Source organism: Peromyscus eremicus, unplaced genomic scaffold (genome assembly GCF_949786415.1).
Source record: "Peromyscus eremicus unplaced genomic scaffold, PerEre_H2_v1 PerEre#2#unplaced_3834, whole genome shotgun sequence".
NCBI classification, from domain to species: Eukaryota; Metazoa; Chordata; class Mammalia; order Rodentia; family Cricetidae; genus Peromyscus; species Peromyscus eremicus.
Window position 1 is genome coordinate 4,319 of NW_026738067.1, and position 21,709 is coordinate 26,027.

The 21,709-nt window shown below is 70.3% G+C and overlaps 2 protein-coding genes across 2 annotated transcripts; both read left to right on the plus strand.

The window, feature by feature from the left end:
• The first annotated feature begins 219 nt into the window (after nucleotides 1-219).
• On the plus strand, nucleotides 220-12,755 carry LOC131902206 (serine/threonine-protein phosphatase 2A regulatory subunit B'' subunit delta-like). The gene is made up of 13 exons (XM_059253244.1): nucleotides 220-548; nucleotides 1,885-2,211; nucleotides 3,261-3,364; nucleotides 3,840-3,942; nucleotides 4,248-4,322; nucleotides 4,841-4,927; nucleotides 6,008-6,164; nucleotides 6,970-7,018; nucleotides 7,120-7,203; nucleotides 8,940-9,115; nucleotides 9,905-10,023; nucleotides 12,136-12,278; nucleotides 12,686-12,755. Exons 1-13 carry the CDS (start codon nucleotides 261-263, stop codon nucleotides 12,753-12,755), a joined length of 1,782 nt encoding a protein of 593 aa, XP_059109227.1. The 5' UTR covers nucleotides 220-260.
• A 1,573-nt stretch (nucleotides 12,756-14,328) lies between these two features.
• Nucleotides 14,329-19,911, plus strand: LOC131902207 (putative GTP-binding protein 6). Its single transcript, XM_059253245.1, is given in 11 exon segments — nucleotides 14,329-14,749; nucleotides 15,932-16,087; nucleotides 16,525-16,595; nucleotides 16,795-16,925; nucleotides 17,091-17,149; nucleotides 17,303-17,455; nucleotides 17,592-17,800; nucleotides 18,624-18,772; nucleotides 18,931-19,060; nucleotides 19,062-19,084; nucleotides 19,746-19,911. Coding segments are annotated over 11 exon segments (1,668 nt in total).
• The last annotated feature ends 1,798 nt before the right edge of the window (nucleotides 19,912-21,709 follow it).

Genomic DNA, 21,709 nt, shown 5'->3' on the forward strand with positions numbered 1-21,709 from the left:
CATTTTGACGCGCCCGCACTGACGCCCCTGCCCACACCCGCGCCCGCCGCCATTTTGACGCGCCCGTCCTGATGCCCCTGCCCACACCCGCGCCGCCGCCATTTTGACGCGCCCGCACTGACGCCCCCGCCCACACCCCCGCCCACACCCGCCGCCATTTTGACGCGCCCGCACTGACGCCCCCGCCCACACCCCCGCCCACACGCCGCCATTTTGACGCGCCCGCACTGACGCCGCCGCCCACACCCGCGCCCGCCGCCATGCCGCCCCTCGCCCCCGCGCTCCGCCGGAAGGTGGACGAGCTCTTCCTGCGCTGGCTCAGCGACCCCGACACCCAGCGCGCGCTGCACGACGGGCTGCGCCGCATCCGGGACGCCGCCCCCCATGACGTCACCGCAGACGCCGCCAGGGCCGCGGGGCACGCCGGGAGACGCCGGGACACGCCCCCGGCCCCAGCCACGCCCCCGGCCACGCCCCCGATCCCGGCCACGCCCCCGCCTGGGGACGGAACCTGCGCGCCGCCCCTCGGACCCGCCCACCGCGGGAAGGTCAGTGGGGGCGGGGCCACGGGAGGGGGCGGGGCCACGGGAGGGGCGGGGCGGCACAGCAGGGACACGCCCACATGCCTGGGCACGCCCACAAGCGAGGCCACGCCCACTAGGACCCCAGAGACACGCCCACAGACAAGGCCACGCCCATTACGGTCGCAGGGACACGCCCACAGGCTAGGACACGCCCACAAGTGAGGCCACGCCCATTACGGTCTCAGGGACACGCCCACAGGACAGGACACGCCCACAAGTGAGGCCACGCCCACTAGGACCTCCGAGACACGCCCACAGACAAGGCCACGCCCATTACGGTCTCAGGGACACGCCCACAGGCTAGGACACGCCCACAGATGAGGCCACGCCCACCAAGGGGGGGACACAGACCACCAGGGACACGCCTACAAGCTGGGACACGCCCACAGACGAGGCCACGCCCACCACAAGTTACATGACACTCGAGGACATGCCCACACACGAGACCACGCCCATTACGGTCTCATGGACACGCCCACAGATAAGACCACGCCCACCACAGGGGACAGGAAAACCCAGGGACACGCCCACAGGCCCGGGCACGCCCACAAGTGAGGCCACGCCCACTAGGACCTCCGAGACACGCCCACAGACAAGGTCACGCCCGTTACGATCTCAGGGACACGCCCACAGAGGAGGACACGCCCACCACAGGGGACAGGGAATCCCAGGACACGCCCACAGGCCTGGTAACGCCCACAGACGATGCCACGCCCACCACAGGGGACACGGAAACCCAGGGACACGCCCACAGGCTGGAACGCGCCCAGTATTGATTGACAGCATTAGGGACACGCCCACAGAGGAGGCCACGCCCACCAGCGGTGACAAGGTCAGCCAGGGCCACACCCAGAGGATAGGACACGCCCACGAGGGACCTTATGCCTCAGAGACACGCCCACTGATGAGACCACGCCCACCAGGGGGAACACGGACACGCCCCCAGCCCGGGACACGCCCACAGCCCGGGACACGCCCACAGCCCGGGACACGCCCACAGCCCGGGACACGCCCACAGGGTCTCTCACACACACACACAGAGTCTCACACACACACAGGGTCTCACACACACACACACAGGGTCTCACACACACACACTCACACACACACACACACACACACACACATGTTCATGCATACACACACACACACACACACACACACACTCACACACACACACACACACACACACACACAGCGTCTCTCACACTCACGCCCCCGCCCCTTGTCTCTCCCGCAGGTCCAGGCCCCGCCCCCGGTTTCCCAGGCCCCGCCCCCGGTTCCCCAGGCCCCGCCCCAGGCCCCGCCCCCCGCCGTCCCCGCCTCCCTCTTCCCCCGGCCCCGCCCCCCACCCGACGCCGACTCCGCCCCCCCCGCCGACGTGGCGGCCGCCGTGGCCCGCGTGGAGCGCGCGTTCGCCCGGTGCCCCGGGGAGAGGGCGGGGCCCGGGGACATGGCCGCCGTGGCCCAGGTGGGTGTGGCCGGGGGCGGGGCCGGGGGCGGGGGCGGGGCGGGGGCGGGGCAGAGGGCCGGGCCGGGGGACATGGCCGCCGTGGCCCAGGTGGGTGTGGCCGGGGGCGGGGCCGGGGGCGGGGCCGGGGCCGGGGACATGGCCGCCGTGGCCCAGGTGGGTGTGGCCGGGGGCGGGGCCTGGGGCGGGGCCGGGGGCGTGGGCGGGGGCGGGGGCGGGGCCGGGGCCCGGGGACATGGCCGCCGTGGCACAGGTGGGTGTGGCTGGGGGCAGGGCCGGGGGCGGGGGCGGGGCCGGGGGGACATGGCCGCCGTGGCCCAGGTGGGTGTGGCCGGGGGCGGGGCCGGGGCCAGGAGTTCAGGGGGCGGGGCTGGGGCTCAGGGGCGGGGTCAGGGTGTCGGGGGCGGGCCTGGGGGCGGGGCCAGGAGTTCAGGGGGCGGGGCTGGGGCTCAGGGTCGGGGTCAGGAGGTGAGGGGGCGGGGCCAAGGGTTGTGACACGCCCCCTAAATGTCTGAAACGCCCCTTCCTGCTGACCCCGCCCCCTCTCATTGACCCCGCCCCCTCTCATTGACCCCGCCCCCTCTCTCACCTCCGACCCCGCCCCTCTCCCTGCTGACCCCGCCCCCTCTCCCCGCTGACCCCGCCCCCTCTCCCTGCTGACCCCGCCCCCTCTCATTGACCCCGCCCCCTCTCACCTCTGACCCCGCCCCCTCACACCTCCGACCCCGCCCCGTTTCCCCGCTGACCCCGCCCCCGCTCATTGGCCCTGCCCCCTCTCTCACCTCCGACCCCGCCCCGTTTCCCCGCTGACCCCGCCCCGTTTCCCCGCTGACCCCGCCCCCTCCCCGCTGACCCCGCCCCCTCATTGGCCCCGCCCCCTCTCCCATTCGACCCCGCCCCGTTTCCCCGCTGACCCCGCCCCCTCTCCCGCTGACCCCGCCCCCTCACACCTCCGACCCCGCCCCGTTTCCCCGCTGACCCCGCCCCCTCTCCCCGCTGACCCCGCCCCCTCTCCCTGCTGACCCCGCCCCCTCTCATTGACCCCGCCCCCTCTCACCTCTGACCCCGCCCACTCTCCCTCTGACTCCACCCCCTGTCATTGGCCCCGCCCCTCTCATTGGCCCCTCCCCTCCCCTGACCCCGCCCCCTGTCATTGGCCCCGCCCCCTGTCATTGGCCCCGCCCCCTCCCCGGCCCCGCCCCCAGGCCTGCGGCTGCCCGCTGTACTGGAAAGGCCCGCTCTTCCACGCCGCGGGCGGCGAGCGCGCGGGCTCCGTGTCCGTCCACGCCTTCGTGGCCATGTGGAGGAAGTGAGTGGGCGGGGCCGGGGCGGTGGGCGGGGCAGGAAGTGGGCGGGGCCGGGGCGGTGGGCGGGGCAGGAAGTGGGCGGGGCTGGTGTGTGGGCGGAAGTGTGGGCGGAAGTGAAGGGTGGAAGTGTGGGGAAAGTGAGGGCAGGAAGGGCAGGAAGTGAGGGCAGGAAGTGGGGTGGAAGGGCAGGAAGTGAGGGCAGGGAGTAAGGGCAGGAAGTGGGCGGAAGTGAAGGCCAGAAGAACAGGCGGTAAGGGGAGGAAGTGGGTCAGGAGGGCAGGAAGTGGGCGGAAGTGAAGGCTGGAAAGGCAGGAAGTCAGGGTAGGAAGTGGGGTGGAAGGGCAGGAAGTGAAGGCAGGAAGTAAGGGCAGGAAGTGGGCGGAAGCGTGGCTGGAAGTGTGGGCGGAAGTGCCCTCGGTTGGGGGGCTTCGGCCGCCCGCCCCGCGTGGCCTCACCCGGAAGTCCCGCCCCCCCCAGGGTCCTCCTGACCTGTCACGACGACGCGTCCAAGTTCGTGCAGCTGCTGGGGACGCCGGGGCGCGGCGGGCTGGGGCCCGAGGACTTCGTGCCCTTCCTGCGGGTGAGGGCGGGCGGAGGGGAGGAGGCCACGCCCCCGGCCACGCCCCTGACCAGCCCCGCCCCCATCACTCAGCCCCGCCCCCATCACTCAGCCCCGCCCCCAGTCACTCAGCCCCGCCCCCATCACTCAGCCCCGCCCCCAGTCACTCAGCCCCGCCCCCTCACCGGCCCCGTTGCCTCACCGGCCCCGCCCCTCACTCAGTCGGCCCCGCCCCTCACCCGGTCGGCCCCGCCCCTCACCCGGTCGGCCCCGCCCCCTCACCTGGTCGGCCCCGCCCCCTCACCCGGTCGGCCCCGCCCCCCCAGGACGTGGTCGACACCCACCCCGGGCTGTCGTTCCTGAAGGAGGCCTCGGAGTTCCACTCGTGCTACATCACCACGGTGAGCGGCGGGCGGGGGTACACGCCCACCGCGGGGCCACGCCCACAACGGGGGCCACGCCCACCCGGGGGCCACGCCCACAACCACAGACCACGCCCACATCTAAGCACACGCCCACCATTGGTAAAATGGTGGCCATTCTGGGCACAGGCCACGCCCCTATGGGCGGCCACGCCCACCACGGCCACGCCCATCACCACAGACCACGCCCACATCTTAGGACACGCCCTCGCGTGGTAACACGGCAGCCATGATGGGCTGAGGGGTGGGCGGGCGGGGACACGCCCACCCCGGGGACACGCCCACCGTGAGGGACACGCCCACCTCTACAGACCACACCCACTCCTGAAGGCCACGCCCACTCCACAGAACACAGAACACACCCACCCCTGAGGACACGCCCCCCCGACTGATCCGCCCACTGGGATGACCTGGTCCCGTGGGCCCCGCCCCGTCCCCCGGCCCCGCCCCTCACCCCGTGACCCCCGTGACCCCCGTGACCCCCGTGACCCCCGCAGGTCATCCAGAGGATCTTCTACACCGTGAACAGGTCGTGGTCGGGGCGGATCACGTGCGCGGAGCTGCGCCAGAGCCGCTTCCTGCAGGTGGGGGCGGGGCCTGGGGGTTGGGGGGCGGGGCCCTGGGGATGGGGCGCGGGGCCTGGGGATGGTGGGCGGGGCCTGGGGACGGGGAGGATCACGTGCGCGGAGCTGCGCCGGAGCCGCTTCCTGCAGGTGGGGGCGGGGCCTGGGGGCGGTGGGCAGGGCCTGGGGACGGGGGCGGGGCCTGGGAACGGGGGGCGGGGCCTGGTGATCAGGGGCGGGCCCAGGGGAAGGGGCGGATCCCGTGCGCGGAGCTGCGCAGGAGCAGCTTCTGCAGGTGGGGGCGTGGCCTGGGGGCGGGGGGCGGGGCCCTGGGGGCGGTGGGCAGGGCCTGGGGACGGGGGCGGGGCCTGGGAACGGGGGGCGGGGCCTGGTGATCAGGGGCGGGCCCAGGGGAAGGGGCGGATCCCGTGCGCGGAGCTGCGCAGGAGCAGCTTCTGCAGGTGGGGGCGGGGCCTAGGGGCGGGGCCTGGGGCGGGGGGCGGGGCCAGGGGATGGGGGGCGGGACCTGGGGATGGGGGCGGGGCCTGGGGACGGGGGGCGGGGCCTGGGGCAGGGGAGGATCAGGTGCGCGGAGCTGCACAGGAGCAGCTTCTGCAGGTGGGGGTGGGGCCTGGGGGCGGGGCCTGGGGATCAGGGCGGGGCTCGCGGACAGGGGGCGGGGCCACCCAGGATCTTTCTCCCCGGACACGGGGGATAGGCTCCGCCCCCGTGACGCCATGACCCTACCCACGTGATCCACCCCGTGACCATACCCTGTGACCCAACCCGTGACCCCCCCGTGACCCCCCCCGTGACCCTGTGACTGCTCCCTGTGACCCCGCCCTGTGACCCCTCGCTGTGACCCCGCCCCCGTGACCCCCGTGACCCCACCCAGGAGGTGGCCCGGCTGGAGGCGGAGCCCGACATCAACCGGATGACCGCGTTCTTCTCCTACGCGCACTTCCCCGACCCCGCCCCTGACCCCGCCCCGACCCCGTGACCCCGCCCCTGACCCCGCCCCTGACCCCTGACCCCCGTGACCCCGCCCCCTGACCCCTGACCCCCGTGACCCCACCCCCTGACCCCCCTGACCCCCCCCAGGAGGTGGCCCGGCTGGAGGCGGAGCCCGACACCGACCGGCTGACCGCGTTCTTCTCCTACGCGCACTTCTACGTCATCTACTGCAAGTTCTGGGAGCTCGACGCCAACCACGACCTCAGGATCGACGCGCGCGACCTGGGGCGCCACGGCGACCACGGTGAGGGCCTGTGTGGGGGTGGGCGGGGCCTGGGGTTGTGGGCGGGGCCTGCGGGGTGGTGGGCGGGGCCTGCGGGGTGGTGGGCGGGGCCTGCGGGGGTGGGCGGGGCCTGGGTCGTGAGGGCGGGTCCTCCATGGTGGGCGGGGCCTGCCGTGGTCGCGATGCGGTGATTGACATGCCTGATTGTGGCTTGTGGGTGGGGCCTGGGGTCTGAGGGCATGTCTATAGGTGGAGGGGCGGAGCCTGGCACAGAGGGCGGGGCCTTGCAGGGTGGGCGGGGCCCGGGGTGGTGGGCGGGGCCCGGGATGGGAATGATGATCTGATTGACATGCGTGACTGGTTTGTGGGTGGGGCCTAGGGCGGAGGAGCGGTCTCAGGGCTGGGGGGGGCGGGGTTGTGATGCTGGGGGCGGGGCCGGGGCTCCTGTGGGCGGAGCCTGCAGTGTGGATGGGGCCTGGGTGGGCACGATGATTTGATTGACACGCGTGATCATGGTTTCTGGGCGTGGCCTGGGGTCTGAGGGGCGGTCTCAGGGCTGGGGGGGCGGGGTTGTGATGCTGGGGGCGGGGCCGGGGCTCCTGTGGGCGGAGCCTGGAACGTGAGGGCGGGGCCTGCAGGGTGGGCGGGGCCTGGGTGGGCACGATGATTTGATTGACATACGCGTGATCATGGTTTGTGGGCGTGGCCTGGGGTCTGAGGGGCGGTCTCAGGGCTGGGGGGGCGGGGTTGTGATGCTGGGGGCGGGGCCGGGGCTCCTGTGGGCGGAGCCCGGGCGCCAACCCCGCCCCCCCCGGCCACCCCGCAGCCATCTCCTCCCGGATGATCGACAGGATCTTCTCGGGCGCCGTGACGCGGTGAGCGCGGGGGTTGGCGGGGCCTCCCGGGGTGGGCGGGGTGTCACTCACGTGACCCTGTGACCCCGTGACCCCGTGGCTGACCCCGCGGGCGGGCGCAGGGCCCGGCGGAGGGACGGGACGATCGGCTACGCGGACTTCGTGTGGTTCCTGCTGTCGGAGGAGGACAAGACCACGCCCACCAGGTCCGGGGGGCGGGGCCTGGGGGGGCGGGGCCTGGGGGCGGGGCGTGTGGGGCGTGGCCTGTGGGAGACGGGCGGGGCCTGTGGGAGGCGGAGCATGGGGCGGGGAGTGTGGGGGCGGAGCTGTGAGGGCGGGGTGTGGGGGCGGGGCCTGTGGGGCGCGGGGCGTGTGGGGGCGGGGCGTGATGGGCGGGGCATGTGGGGGAGTGGGCACGTGTGGGGCGGGGCTGAGTGGGCGGGGCCTTTGGGGCGGGGCGCGTGGGGGCGGGGCCTGTGGTGCATGGGCGGAGTGACGTGTGCGCGCAGGCGTGTCCGTGTCTCATGTGCGTGTCCCGTGCGTCCCGCGTCCCTCCGAGTCCCCGTGCCCCGCGCCCGTGTCCCGTGTCTGTCTGTCCCACGCGTGTGCCCGTCCGCGGCCCGTGTGTCCTCGGCACACGTGTGAACGCCGCCGTGGCCCCCGAGCCTCGTCTCCGCGGCCCGTGGCCCACGCGTGTGTTCCCCCGGGGTCCGCGTGTCCACGGCGCGTGTGCGCGTCTGCGCGTGGCCTGCGCGCGTGCCTCCCGTGTCTGTCGGTGTCGCCCGTGTCCCCCGGGGCCCACGTGTCTGGTGTGTCCGTGTCCCATGTCCCGTGTCCGTGTTCTGCGTCCTCACACGCGTGTCCCCGTGTCCTGCGTCCCTGTGTCCTGTTCCTCGGGTCCCCGTGTCACTCCTGTCCTCACACGCGTGTCCCACATATCCCCATATTCTCATACGCGTGTCCCCCGTGTCCTCACACCTGTGTCCTCACACCCGTGTCCCGTGTCCCGTGTCCTCACACGCGTGTCCCGTGTCTGTGTTCCCACACGCGTGTCCCCGTACACTCACACGTGTGCCCCATGTCCCCATGTCCCATGTTCTTACACACATGTCCTGTGTCCCTTGTCCTCACACGCGTGTCCCGTGTGTCCCGCGTCCTCACATGCGTGTCCCCGTCCTCACGTGCGTGTCCCATGTCCGTGTCCCGTGTCCCGTGTCCTCACACGCATGTCCCGTGTCCCGTGTCCCGTGTCCCGTGTCCCCGTCCTCACACACGTGTCCCCGTCCTCACGTGCGTGTCCCATGTCCGTGTCCCGTGTCCCGTGTCCCGTGTCCCGTGTCCTCACACGCGTGTCCCGTGTCTGTGTCCGTGTCCTCACACGCGTGTCCCGTGTCTGTGTTCCCACACGCGTGTCCCCGTACACTCACACGTGTGCCCCATGTCCCCATGTCCCATGTTCTTACACACATGTCCTGTGTCCCTTGTCCTCACACACGTGTCCCGTGTGTCCCGCGTCCTCACATGCGTGTCCCCGTCCTCACGTGCGTGTCCCATGTCCGTGTCCCATGTCCCGTGTCCTCACACGCATGTCCCGTGTCCCGTGTCCCGTGTCCCGTGTCCCCGTCCTCACACGCATGTCCCGTGTCCCGTGTCCCCGTCCTCACACGCGTGTCCCGTGTCCCGTGTCCCCGTCCTCACACGCGTGTCCCGTGTCCCGTGTCCCCGCCCTCACACGCGTGTGCCCCGCCCGCCGCAGCATCGAGTACTGGTTCCGCTGCATGGACCTGGACGGCGACGGCGTGCTCTCCGCGTCCCCGTGTCCCCCGTGTCCCGTGTCCCTGCCCTCACACGCGTGTCTCGTGTCCCGTGTCCCCGCCCTCACACGCGTGTCCCGTGTCCCGTGTCCCCGCCCTCACACACGCGTGTGCCCCGCCCGCCGCAGCATCGAGTACTGGTTCCGCTGCATGGACCTGGACGGCGACGGCGTGCTCTCCGCGTCCGAGCTCGCGCACTTCTACGAGGAGCAGGCGCGGCGCCTGGAGGCCCGGGGCGTGGAGCCGCTGCCCTTCCGCGACTGCGTGTGCCAGGTGCTCGACATGGTGCGGCCGCGCACGCCCGGTGAGCGACACGCGTGGGGGGGGCGGGACACGCGTGGGGGGGGCGGGACACGCGTGGGGGGGCGGGACGGGCGTGGGGGGGGCGGGACGGGCGTGGGGGGGGCGGGACGGGCGTGGGGGGGCGGGACACGCGTGGGGGGGGCGAGTGTGCGCGAGCGACACGCGTGGGGGGGGCGGGGGTGAGTGTGACACGCGTGTGAGCGGGACAGGCGTGTCAGGGGGGACGGGGGTGCGTGTGCGTGAGCGACCCGCGTGTGGGCGGGACAGGCGTGGCGGGATGGGGTGAGCGCTTGTGCGCGTGTTGACATGTGTGACCCCTATGACCCCATCCTGACCCCTGTGACCCCGTCCTGACCCCCTATGACCCCATCTTGACCCCGTCATGACCCCTATGACCGCATCCTGACCCCTGTGACCCCGTCCTGACCCTATGACCCCATCCTGACCCCTATGACCCCATCTTGACCCCCTGTGACCCCATCCTCAACCTGTGACCCCATCCTGACCCCCTGTGACCCCATCCTGACCCCCTGTGACCCCGTCCTGATCCCTATGACCCCATCCTGACCCCTGTGACCCCATCCTGACCTCCTATGACCCCATCCTGACCCCTATGACCCCATCCTGACCCCCTGTGACCCCATCCTGAACCTGTGACCCCATTCTGACCGCATTTGTCCTCATCATGACCCCCCGTGACCCCTCCTATGACCCCCATGACCCCCCCTGACCCGTGACCCCTGACCCGTGACCCCTGTGACCCCCATGACCCCTGACCCCCGACCCCCAGGGCGCATCACGCTGCGGGACCTGAAGCGCTGCGGCCTGGCGGGCGCCGTGTTCGACGCCTTCTTCAGCGTCCACAAGTTCCTGGAGCGCGAGCAGCGGGAGTGGGCGTGGCCGCCCGCGGTGGGTGTGGCCTCCTCTGACCCCGCCCCCCGCCCCTGTGACCACGCCCACCCCCTACAGCCCCGCCCACCGTCCCCCTGTGTGTCTGTCACTGTGTGGGTGGATCTGCTCTTCTGTATGTGTGTGGGGGGGCGTGTCTGCCCGGGGTGGGTGTGGTCTCCTGTGACCCCGCCCCCTGTGACCCCGCCCACCCCCTACAGCCCCGCCCACCGTCCCCCTGTGTGTCTGTCACTGTGTGGGTGGATCTGCTCTTCTGTATGTGTGTGGGGGGGCGTGTCTGCCCGGGGTGGGTGTGGTCTCCTGTGACCCCGCCCCCTGTGACCACGCCCACCCCCTACAGCCCCGCCCACCGTCCCCCTGTGTGTCTGTCACTGTGTGGGTGGATCTGCTCTTCTGTGTGTGTGTGTGGGGGGGGGGCGTGTCTGCCCGGGGTGGGTGTGGTCTCCTGTGACCCCGCCCCCTGTGACCACGCCCACCCCCTACAGCCCCGCCCACCGTCCCCCTGTGTGTCTGTCACTGTGTGGGTGGATCTGCTCTTCTGTGTGTGTGTGTGTGTGTGGGGGGGGGCGTGTCTGCCCGGGGTGGGTGTGGTCTCCTGTGACCCCGCCCCCTGTGACCACGCCCACCCCCTACAGCCCCGCCCACCGTCCCCCTGTGTGTCTGTCACTGTGTGGGTGGATCTGCTCTTCTGTGTGTGTGGGGGGGGGGCGTGTCTGCCCGGGGTGGGTGTGGTCTCCTGTGACCCCGCCCCCTGTGACCACGCCCACCCCCTACAGCCCCGCCCACCGTCCCCCTGTGTGTCTGTCACTGTGTGGGTGGATCTGCTCTTCTGTGTGTGTGTGGGGGGGGTGTGTCTGCCCGGGGTGGGTGTGGTCTCCTCTGACCCCGCCCCCTGTGACCACACCCCTGTGACCACGCCCACCTCCTACAGCCCCGCCCACCGTCCCCCTGTGTGTCTGTCACTGTGTGGGTGGATCTGCTCTTCTGTGTGTGTGTGGGGGGGGGGGGCGTGTCTGCCCGGGGTGGGTGTGGTCTCCTCTGACCCCGCCCCTGCCCCTGTGACCACGCCCACCCCCTACAGCCCCGCCCACCGTCCCCCTGTGTGTCTGTCACTGTGTGGGTGGATCTGCTCTTCTGTGTGTGTGTGTGTGGGGGGGGGGGGGCGTGTCTGCCCGGGGTGGGTGTGGTCTCCTCTGACCCCGCCCCCGCCCCCTGTGACCACGCCCACCCCCTACAGCCCCGCCCACCGTCCCCCTGTGTGTCTGTCACTGTGTGGGTGGATCTGCTCTTCTGTGTGTGTGTGTGTGGGGGGGGGCGTGTCTGCCCGGGGTGGGTGTGGTCTCCTGTGACCCCGCCCCCTGTGACCACGCCCACCCCTACAGCCCCGCCCACCGTCCCCCTGTGTGTCTGTCACTGTGTGGGTGGATCTGCTCTTCTGTGTGTGTGGGGGGGGGGTGTGTCTGCCCGGGGTGGGTGTGGTCTCCTCTGACCCCGCCCCCTGTGACCACGCCCACCCCCTACAGCCCCGCCCACCGTCCCCCTGTGTGTCTGTCACTGTGTGGGTGGATCTGCTCTTCTGTGTGTGTGTGTGGGGGGGGCGTGTCTGCCCGCGGTGGGTGTGGTCTCCTCTGACCCCGCCCCCTGTGACCACGCCCACCCCCTACAGCCCCGCCCACCGTCCCCCTGTGTGTCTGTCACTGTGTGGGTGGATCTGCTCTTCTGTGTGTGTGTGGGGGGGGCGTGTCTGCCCGGGATGGGTGTGGTCTCCTCTGACCCCGCCCCCTGTGACCACGCCCACCCCCTACAGCCCCGCCCACCGTCCCCCTGTGTGTCTGTCACTGTGTGGGTGGATCTGCTCTTCTGTGTGTGTGTGTGGGGGGGGGCGTGTCTGCCCGGGGTGGGTGTGGCCTCCTCTGACCCCGCCCCCTGTGACCACGCCCACCCCCTACAGCCCCGCCCACCGTCCCCCTGTGTGTCTGTCACTGTGTGGGTGGATCTGCTCTTCTGTGTGTGTGGGGGGGGGGCGTGTCTGCCCGGGGTGGGTGTGGTCTCCTGTGACCCCGCCCCCTGCCCATGTGACCACGCCCACCCCGCCCCCGGCCCCGCCCCCAGGAGGCCCCCGGCGACGGCCCCGCCCCCACGCCCTGGGACCGCTACGCGGCCGCGGAGTTCGAGGCCCTGGTGGCCGAGGAGGAGGAGGAGGCGGCGGCCGCGGCGGGGGCGGAGCCCTGGGGGGACGACGACGACAGTGACGGGTGGGTCACGGCGGCGGGGGCGGGACTTCCGGGTCACGGGGAGGGGGTCATGGGAGGGGGATCCCGGGGACGGTGACCGGTCTGCAGGGGGCGGGGCTTCCTGTAATCAATCAGGACGGGGCGTGTGGGCGGGGCTTCCTGTAATCAATCGGGACGTGAGGTGTGGGCGGGGCTTCCTGTAATCAATCGGGACGTGACGTGTGGGCGGGACTTCCTGTAATCTATCAGGACGTGACGTGTGGGCGGGACTTTCTGTAATCTATCAGGACGTGACGTGTGGGCGGGACTTCCTGTAATCAATTCGGACGTGACGTGTGGGCGGGACTTCCTGTAATCAATCAGGACGTGACGAGTGGGCGGGGCTTCCAGCCCCCGCTGACCCCGCCCCCTCCCGGCCCCGCCCCCAGGCCGGACCCCGCCCCCGTGGAGAGGCCGCTGTTCCAGCTGGAGGACGAGGACGACGATGACCCGCTGTGACCGCGTGTGCAAAAGTGTGCAACCGTGTGCGCGTGTGGCCCGCGTGTGCACCCGTGTGCACGTGACGAAGACACACGGCCGCTGTGACCCCGCGTGTGCATCCGTGTGCACGTGTGACCCCGTGTGGGCGTGTGTGGGCGCGTGTGCAAAAGTGTGCAACCGTGTGCACGTGATGACCCACGGCCTCTGTGACCCCGCGTGTGCATCCGTGTGCATGTGTGACCCCGCGTGTGCATCCGTGTGGGCCTGTGTGACCCCGCGTGTGCAAATGTGTGCAACAGTGTGACCCGTGTGTGCAAAAGTGTGCACGTGACGACGACCCCCGGCCGCCGTGACCCCGCGTGTGCATCCGTGTGCACGTGTGACCCCGTGTGCGCGCACTCAGGTCGTCCGTGAACAGTGATTTATTGCACGCGTGTGCCGTGGCCGCCTTCATGCGTGTGCGCGTGTCCGTCACGTGTCTCAGACCTGTGTGCACACGCGTGTGTGATGCCCACGTGTGCCCGTCACACCCGCCGCCCCCTGCACACGCGCGTGCGCGCCCCGTTTCTATTTTTGAATAAAGCGTTTCTCATGTTTTCACCACGGGTGTGACGTCATGTGGGGTGAGGCCCCGCCCCCTTGCCCTGACTCCGCCCCCGGCCCCCGCGCAGGCTCCATGGCGTCCATAGACCCAGATTTCCAGCGTAGCCCCGCCCCCTTGCTCTAGACCCCGCCCCCAGTGGGCACGCATGCTCCATGGCGTCCCTAGACCCCGTTCTCCTCTTGTAGCCCCGCCCCCTTGCTCTAGACCCCGCCCCCGGGTCCCGCGCATGCTCCACGGCGTCCCTAGAACTCGTTCTCCGCCCGTAGCCCCGCCCCCTTTACCCTGACCCGCCCCCGGGTCCCGCGCATGCTTCACGATGTCCCTAGACCTCGTTCTTTGCCCGTAGCCCCGCCCCCTTCACCTAACTCCGCCCCCGGGCCCCGCGCATGCTCCACGGGGTCCCTAGACCCCGTTCTCCGCCCGTAGCCGCGCCCCGTTCGGCTAGACCCCGCCCCTGAGTGCCGCGCATGCTCCACGGCGTCCCTAGGCCATGTTCTCTTCCGTGGCCCCGCCCCTTGGCTCCAGACCCCGCCCCCGCGTCCCGCGCATGCTCCACGGCGTCCCTAGACCCCGTTGTGCGCCCGTAGCCCCGCCCTTTAGCTCTAGACCCCGCCCCCGGGTCCCGCGCATGCTCCACGGCGTCCCTAGACCCCGTTCCCCGCCCGTAGCCCCGCCCCCTCGCTCTAGACTCCGCCCCCGGGTCCCGCGCATGCTCCCTGACATCCCCCGGCGTCCCTACATCCAGTTCTCCGCCCGCAGCCCCTCCCCCTTGCTCTAGACCCCGCCCCCGTCTCCCGCGCATGCTCCCTGACATCCCGCAGCGTCCCTCCATCGAGTCTCAGGCCCGCGGCCCCGCCCCGTGCTGCGCACGCAGGCCAACATGGCGTCCTCGGGCGCCCGGCTTCCCTGCCAGCAGTCCGGCCCCGCCCTCGGCCCCGCCCCCCGTCACCGCGGCCCCGCCCCCGCTGCGCGCGCATCCCGGCCCGCATGGCGTCCCTCCGCGTCCTCCCGCGGCTCCGGCTCCTGCGCCGCGGCCCGGCCGCCCGGAGCCCCGCCCCCGCCCGGAGCCCCGCCCCCGGGTCCCGCCAGGCCCCGCCCCCGCCGTGGCCGCTGCGCGCGCACATCCGGGTCCTCGGCGGCGGCGGCCTCGGCGGCGGATTCGGCGGCAGATTGACGGGCGGCTGGGGCAGCGGCGGCGCGGGGCATGACGGGATCGCGGCGGACGGCGGCGCGGAACCGGAAGAAGACGGCGGCGCGGAACCGGAAGAAGACGGCGACGCGGAGCTGCTGCTGGGACCCGAGGACGAGGAGGAGGAGGAGCCGCTGTTTCCGGTCGGCGGCCCGCAGCGCGTCTGCATCGTGCACCCCGACTTCCGGGGCCCCGGCGGAAGGACGCCGGGGGAGACGGGTGAGAGCACCGGAAGTCGGGGACGGGCGCCGGAAACGGGACGGACGGACGGCAAGGGCGGCGCCGGAGAGGGCGGAAGGGACCGGAGGTGAGGGCGGAAGTGCGTGTTTAAGCCACCGCTGCCCTCACTTCCGGTGGCTCGTCTGTAATATGGGAAGGGGAGAGGATTGAGGGCGGAAAGGCGTAGTGAAGCCAGCGCCGCCCTCACTTCCGGTGGCTCGTCTGTCATGTCGGCCGGGAAGGGATCTGAGGGCGGAAGGGCGCAGCGAAGCCGTCGCTGCCCTCACTTCCGGTGGCTCCTCTGTAATGTCGGAATGGGAGACGATTGAGGGCGGAAGAACGTATCGAAGCCAGCGCTGCCCGCACTTCCGGTTGCTCGTCTGTAATCTGAGAAGGGGAGAGGATTGAGGGCGGAAGAGCGTAATGAAGCCACCGCCGCCCTCACTTCCGCTGGCTCCTCTGTAATCTGGGAATGGGAGAGGATTGAGGGCGGAAGGGCATAGAGAAGCCAGTGCTGCCCTCACTCCGGTGGCTCTCTAATGTCGGAAGGGAAGGGAATTGAGGACGGAAGGGCGTAATGAAGCCACCGCCGCCCTCACTTCCGCTGGCTCCTCTGTAATGTCGGAAGAGGAGAGGATTGAGGGCGGAAGGGCGCAGCGAAGCCACCGCCGCCCTCACTTCCGGTGGCTCCTCTGTAATGTCGGAAGGGAAGGGAATTGAGGGCGGAAGGTTGAGGGCGGAAGTGCGTAGTGAAGCCACGGCGGCCGTGACTGCCGCTGACTTAGTGACTCAGATGCCGGAAGGGGCGGGACCAGAGGGCGGAAGTCCCCACATTAGGCGTCTCGTGCTGGAAGGAGACTGGCAGACCGGGCCAGCCGGCAGGAAGTCGGATGTAAGGGCGGAAGTGGGTGAGGAGGCCATTGCGGAGCTCAGGGAAACCGCTTAACTGGGCAGCCATGTTGGAAAGGGCAGGCGTGAGGGCGGAAGTGCGTCAAGAAGCCGTCCCGGGAGGTCTGTGATGGCGGAAGGGGCGGGGCCTCAGGCGGAAGTCGTCTTAAATGGCGTCCCGGGCCGGAAAAGGCGGGCAGTGAGGGCGGAAGTGCGTCAAGAAGCCGTTCCAGCGGGACGGGGCGGGGCCCGGGGCGGTGGGCGGGGCCCTCCCTGAAGCCCCGCCCCCCGCAGAGCGTGACGTGGCGGAGGCGGCCGCCCTGGTGCGCGCGCTGCCGGGCTGGGCGGTGGCGCGGACCCTGGTGGCGCCCGCGGGGAGCGCCGGGGCCGGAAGTGGCTGCGGCGGAAGTGGGCGGATCTTCGGGAAGGGCAACTTCCGGGCGCTGACGGGTGAGTCCCCGCCCCCTTTGGGACCACTTCCGGTTCCCATTTACACGTGTACGCACACGCGTGTGAGGCCCCGCCCCCCTCCGTGACCACTTCCGGTGCCCATGTTCACGTCTGCGCACACGCGTGTGAGGCCCCGCCCCCCTCCTTGACCACTTCCGGTCCCCATGTTCACGTCTGCGCACACGCGTGTGAGGCCCCGCCCCCTTCCGTGACCACTTCCGGTGCCCATGTTCACGTCTGCGCACACGCGTGTGAGGCCCCGCCCCCCTCCGTGACGACTTCCGGTTCTTATTTACACACGTGTGCACACCCGTGTGCGACTGCGCCGCCCCCTCGGGTCCCGGGCCCGTCCTCCCCCCCCCCCCCGCCCTCCCGGTTCACACCCGGCTCACACGCGTGTGCCCGGCGCGTGACGTCGCCTCCCCCCCGCCCCGCAGAGAAGATCCGCGCGTGCCCCGGGGTCACGTGCGTGTTCCTGGACGTGGAGCGGACGGCGGCGCCGACCCAGGTACGCGCGCGCGTGCGCGGGGGGCACGGATGACGCGCGGGGCTCGCACGGTGCACACGTCGCACACGCGTGTGCACACGACACGTTCACCGCGACACGCGTGTGCGCGGCGGGCGAGGGAGGACCCCCGCCCCGCGACCCCGCGTGTGACCCCCGTGTCGTCCCCCACCCCCCGCCCGTCCCCCCCTTGCACACGCAGAGGGAGCTGGAGGCCGCCTGGGGCGTCCCCGTGCTCGACCGCCTCGCCGTGGTGCTGCGCGTGTTCCGCTGCCACGCGCGCTCGCGGGAGGCCCGGCTGCAGCTGGCGCTGGCGGAGCTGCCGCTGCTCAGGTGGGTGGCGCCCGGCACGCGCGTGTGCTCCCGTGACGCGGTTGTGTGGGAGGCGTGTGGCGCGTGACGACGGGCGGTGTGCGTGTGACAAGCGTGTGACCGAGCGCGTGACCGGGCGTGTGCAAGCGTGTGACAAGCGTGTAACGTTGCGTGTTCCCGCCCCAGGTCCTCCGTGGACTCCGCCCGGCAGGAAGGGAGGGGCTCGCGGTACATCCTGGGGTCAGGTGAGTGTGACGCACGCGGGACACGCGACACGCTCACGGGACACGCGACACACTCACGGGACACGGAAAACACGACACGTGACACGCGACACGCGACATGCGCACGGAACGGTGCACGTGTGTCACGCGTCACGCGTCCCGCGCCCCCCGCAGGCGAGTCCCCCGCGGAGCTGCGGCGCCGGGCGCTGCGCGCGCGGGAGGCGAAGCTCACGCGTGCCCTGGAGCGCGTGCGGGCGAAGCGTGCCGTGCTGCGGGGCGGGCGCCGCGGGCTCCCCGTGGTGGCCGTGGTCGGCTACACCAACTGCGGTGAGCGTGCGTGCGCGCGCGGGGGGGCGGGGGGGGCGGGGGGGGGGCGGCACACGCGTGTGCGGTCGGACGTCCCAGGAGGTCACACGCGTGTGCGCGCCAGCGTCACGCGTGTGCTCCCCCGTGCCCCGCGCAGGGAAGACCACGCTCGTGCGCGCGCTGACGGGCGACCCCGCGCTGCGGCCCCGGGCCCGGCCGTGCTCCACGGTGGACGTCACGGCGCACGCGGGGCGGCTGGCGTGCGGGGCGCCCGTGCTCTACCTGGACACCGTGGGCTTCCTGGAGCGGCTGCCGCACGGGCTGGTGCACGCCTTCGCCGCCACGCTGGGGGACGTGGCGCACGCGGTGCGTGGGCGTGTGTGAGTTCACGTGTGTGTGTGTGAGTCGGGGTCACGCGTGCGCGCGTGTGTGTGTGAGTTCACGTGTGTGTGTCACGTGTTTACGTGTGCGCGTGTGCAAGGTAGTGCGTGTTGGTGTCACGCGGGTGCGCGTGTGTGAGTTCCCGCGTGTGTGTGTGTCAGTCGGGGTCACGCGTGTGTGTATTTGTGTATGTGTTTACGTGTGCGCGTGTGCAGGGTAATGCGTGTTGGGGTCACGCGTGTGCATGTGTGAGTTCCCAAGTGTGTGTGTGTCAGTCAGGGTCACGCGTGTGCGTGCGCACTTGTGGGTTCGGTGCGTGTGTCCGCGTGGGGTCCAACGTGAGCATGTGTGTGTCTGCGTGTGCGCGTGTGCGAGGTATTGCGTGTGCGTGGGAAGTGACGCTTGCTTGTGTCCAGTCGTGTGTGAGCGTGTTCGCGCGTGTACGAGGTCACGCGTGTGCGCGTGGAGGTTCGCACGCGTGTGGGCGCGAATTCGTCTTTGGTGTGAGCTGTGCGTGTGCACGTGAGGTCACGCGTGTTCACGTCAGACCGTGTGTGCGCGCGGAGGTTCACGTGTGTGTGCGTTCGTCACGGTCCCGTGTGCGCGTGCGGGGTCACACGTGTTTGTGTGTGTCACCCTGGTCACGCGCGTGCGAATCCTCGCGTGCCAACAAGTGTGCGCGCGCGTGTGTGCGTGTGCGAGTCACGCGTGTGCGAGTTGACACGTATCCACGCGTGTGCGCAAGTCCGCACGTGTGCGTGTTCACGCGCGCTCACGCGTGACCCCCCCCCGGCCCCCCGCCCCCCAGGACCTGCTCCTGCACGTGTGCGACGCCAGCCACCCGGACGCCGCGCGGCACAGGGCGGCCGTGCTCTCGGCCCTGCGCGGCCTGCGTGTGCCACGCGCGTTGCTGGAGTCGGCGCTCGAGGTTCACAACAAGGCGGACCTGGTGCCGGGGTGAGTGTGTGCGTGCGTGTGCACACGCGTGTGCGCAAAGTGAGACACGCGTACACGCGTGTGCACGGTCCCTGTGTCCCCACGTGTGTCGCGTCTGCTCACTCACGCGTGCACACGCGTGTGTCCGACCCCGTGACCCCCCCCCCGTGACCCCGCAGGTCCCGCCCCCCGGGCCCCGGCGCCCTCTCCGTGTCGGCCTTGCACGGCCACGGCCTGGACGAGCTGCGGGCGGCGCTGGAGGAGGCCGTGCTGCGCGTGACGGGCACGCGTGTGCTGACCCTGCGCGTGCCGCTCGGGGGGGCCGCAGCTCAGGTGAGGAGTCGGGCGTGCGCGTGTGTCGCGTGTCACGCGTGTGTCATGTTTCACGCGTGTCACGTTTTTGTCTCATGTGTGTCACGTCGCGCGTGTCACGTTTTTATGCGTGTCGCGTGTCGGTGTCTTGTATGTCACAGGTCACGTGTTCACACGTGTGTGTCCCTCTTTCCTCACTCGTGCGTCGTACGTTCACACGCGTGTTGTGTTTTCCTCATGCACGCCCGTCTATCGTTCACACGCGTGTGCCCCATGTTGAACGTCACATGTCTTGTGTGTGTCACGTTTTCCTAATGTACGTGCCACGTGTTTTCGTGTTGTGTGTCACACGCGTGTCACGTGCTCACTCGCGTGTGTCACGTTTCCATCGCTCACGAGTCACAGGGTCACACGCCTGTCAAATTTTTATCACTCGTGCGCCTCACTTCACACGCGTGTCGCATTTCTACCCTGCATGTATCACGCTTTCACACGCGTGTGCCGCATTTCTGACACGCGTGTCACGTTTTCACACGCGTGTGTCCTGTTTTCCTCATGGGTCACGTGTTCACACGCCCGTGTGATTCTATCGCACGTGTGTCGTGTGTTCACACGCGCATGTCCCGTGTCCCTCGCTCACACGCGTGTGCCCCGCCCCCGCCCCCCCGCCCCCCCCCCGCAGCTGGCTGCACCGCGAGGCGTCCGTGCAGCGGGTCCGGGACGCGCCGGGGGCCGCGGGGTCCGCCCACGTCACGGTCGCCATCGCCCGCGCCGCCCTCGGCCGCTTCCGCCAGCGCTTCCCCGGGGCGCAGGAAGTGGGCGGCGAGGCCCCGCCCCCCGCGGCCTGACGGACGGCGGAGGAGACGGCGGCGGCGGCCGGAGGCCACGCCCCCCGGGGAGGCCACGCCCCCAGGACTTCTGCCCCTCCCGGAAGCCCCGCCCCCTTTTCCCACCAAGGATTGATGGACGGCTGGGGGGTCGCCGCGGCTGAGGCCCCGCCCCTTCCTGCCCGGATGAGTGACAGTGACGGGCGGCTCAGGACGTAGACTGGATGAAGCTCCGCCCCTCTCCCTGGAGGCCCCGCCCACCCCCGAGGCCCCGCCCCTCCCTTCCTGACCCCCCGGAGAGTGTCGGGCGGCTCGGGAGACTTCACCAACCTGAGGCCCCGCCCCTTCCTCCCCAAACCCCGCCCCCCGGAGCCCCCCCGCTCCCCGAGGCCCCGCCCCTTCCTGTCCTGATGACTGACAGGACACAGACTTCCTGCCGCCCCGCCCCCTCCCGGAAGCCCCGCCCCCTCCCCCGCTGATCGACAGCTCAATAAACCGGCCCCGCCCTCCCGTGTCCGGCTCCGCGTGTGACTCACGGCGTCCGTGTCGCGTGTCCCGTGACCGCGGCGGGCGGGGGGGGTGTGGGGTGGTGGTGTGGGGGGCGGGGACTGCGTGCACACCCGGACCCAGGAGACAGGAAGTGGGTGGGCGGGACAGGAAGTGGTGTCGCGGACACTGTTCTCGGGACAACATCTCCCAGCATGCCTCTCTCTCCGCGTACGGACACTGTTCTCGGGACTACATCTCCCAGCATGCCTCTCTCTCCGCGTACGGACACTGTTCTCGGGACTACATCTCCCAGCATGCCTCTCTCTCCGCGTACGGACACTGTTCTCGGGACTACATCTCCCAGCATGCCTCTCTCTCCACGTACGGACACTGTTCTCGGGACTACATCTCCCAGCATGCCTCTCTCTCCGTATACGGACACTGTTCTCGGGACTACATCTCCCAGCATGCCTCTCTCTCCGCATACGGACACTGTTCTCGGGACTACATCTCCCAGCATGCCTCTCTCTCCACATACGGACACTGTTCTCGGGACTACATCTCCCAGCATGCCTCTGTCTCCGTATACGGACACTGTTCTCGGGACTACATCTCCCAGCATGCCTCTCTCTCCACGTACGGACACTGTTCTCGGGACTACATCTCCCAGCATGCCTCTCTCTCCGTATACGGACACTGTTCTCGGGACTACATCTCCCAGCATGCCTCTCTCTCCACATACAGACACTGTTCTCGGGACTACATCTCCCAGCATGCCTCTCTCTCCACATATGGACACTGTTCTCGGGACTACATCTCCCAGCATGCCTCTCTCTCCGCGTACGGACACTGTTCTCGGGACTACATCTCCCAGCATGCCTCTCTCTCCACACACGGACACTGTTCTCGGGACTACATCTCCCAGCATGCCTTTCTGGCCATTTCCTAGGTTGTCTTTCCTTAGAGCATCAGGATGCTTTGGACTCCATTTCCCAGGAGGCCCCTCTCTCTTTCTCTCTCTCTGGGCGCTGTACGAGGAACTACATTTCCCATGATGCCGCGGACATCATTTCCAGACCTGTGTTTTAACTACAGCATCTGTGGCGTTTCAGACTTCATCTCCCACAATGCCTTTCTCCACACCGTCCCCAGAGAGAGAGGGGGGGCATGCTGGGAAATGGAGTCCAGATGAACTGACACTGTAGAGAGAGAGAGGGGGGGGGGCATGCTGGGAAATGGAGTCCAGATGAACTGACACTGTAGAGAGAGAGAGAGGGGGGCATGCTGGGAAATGGAGTCCAGATGAACTGACACTGTAGAGAGAGAGAGG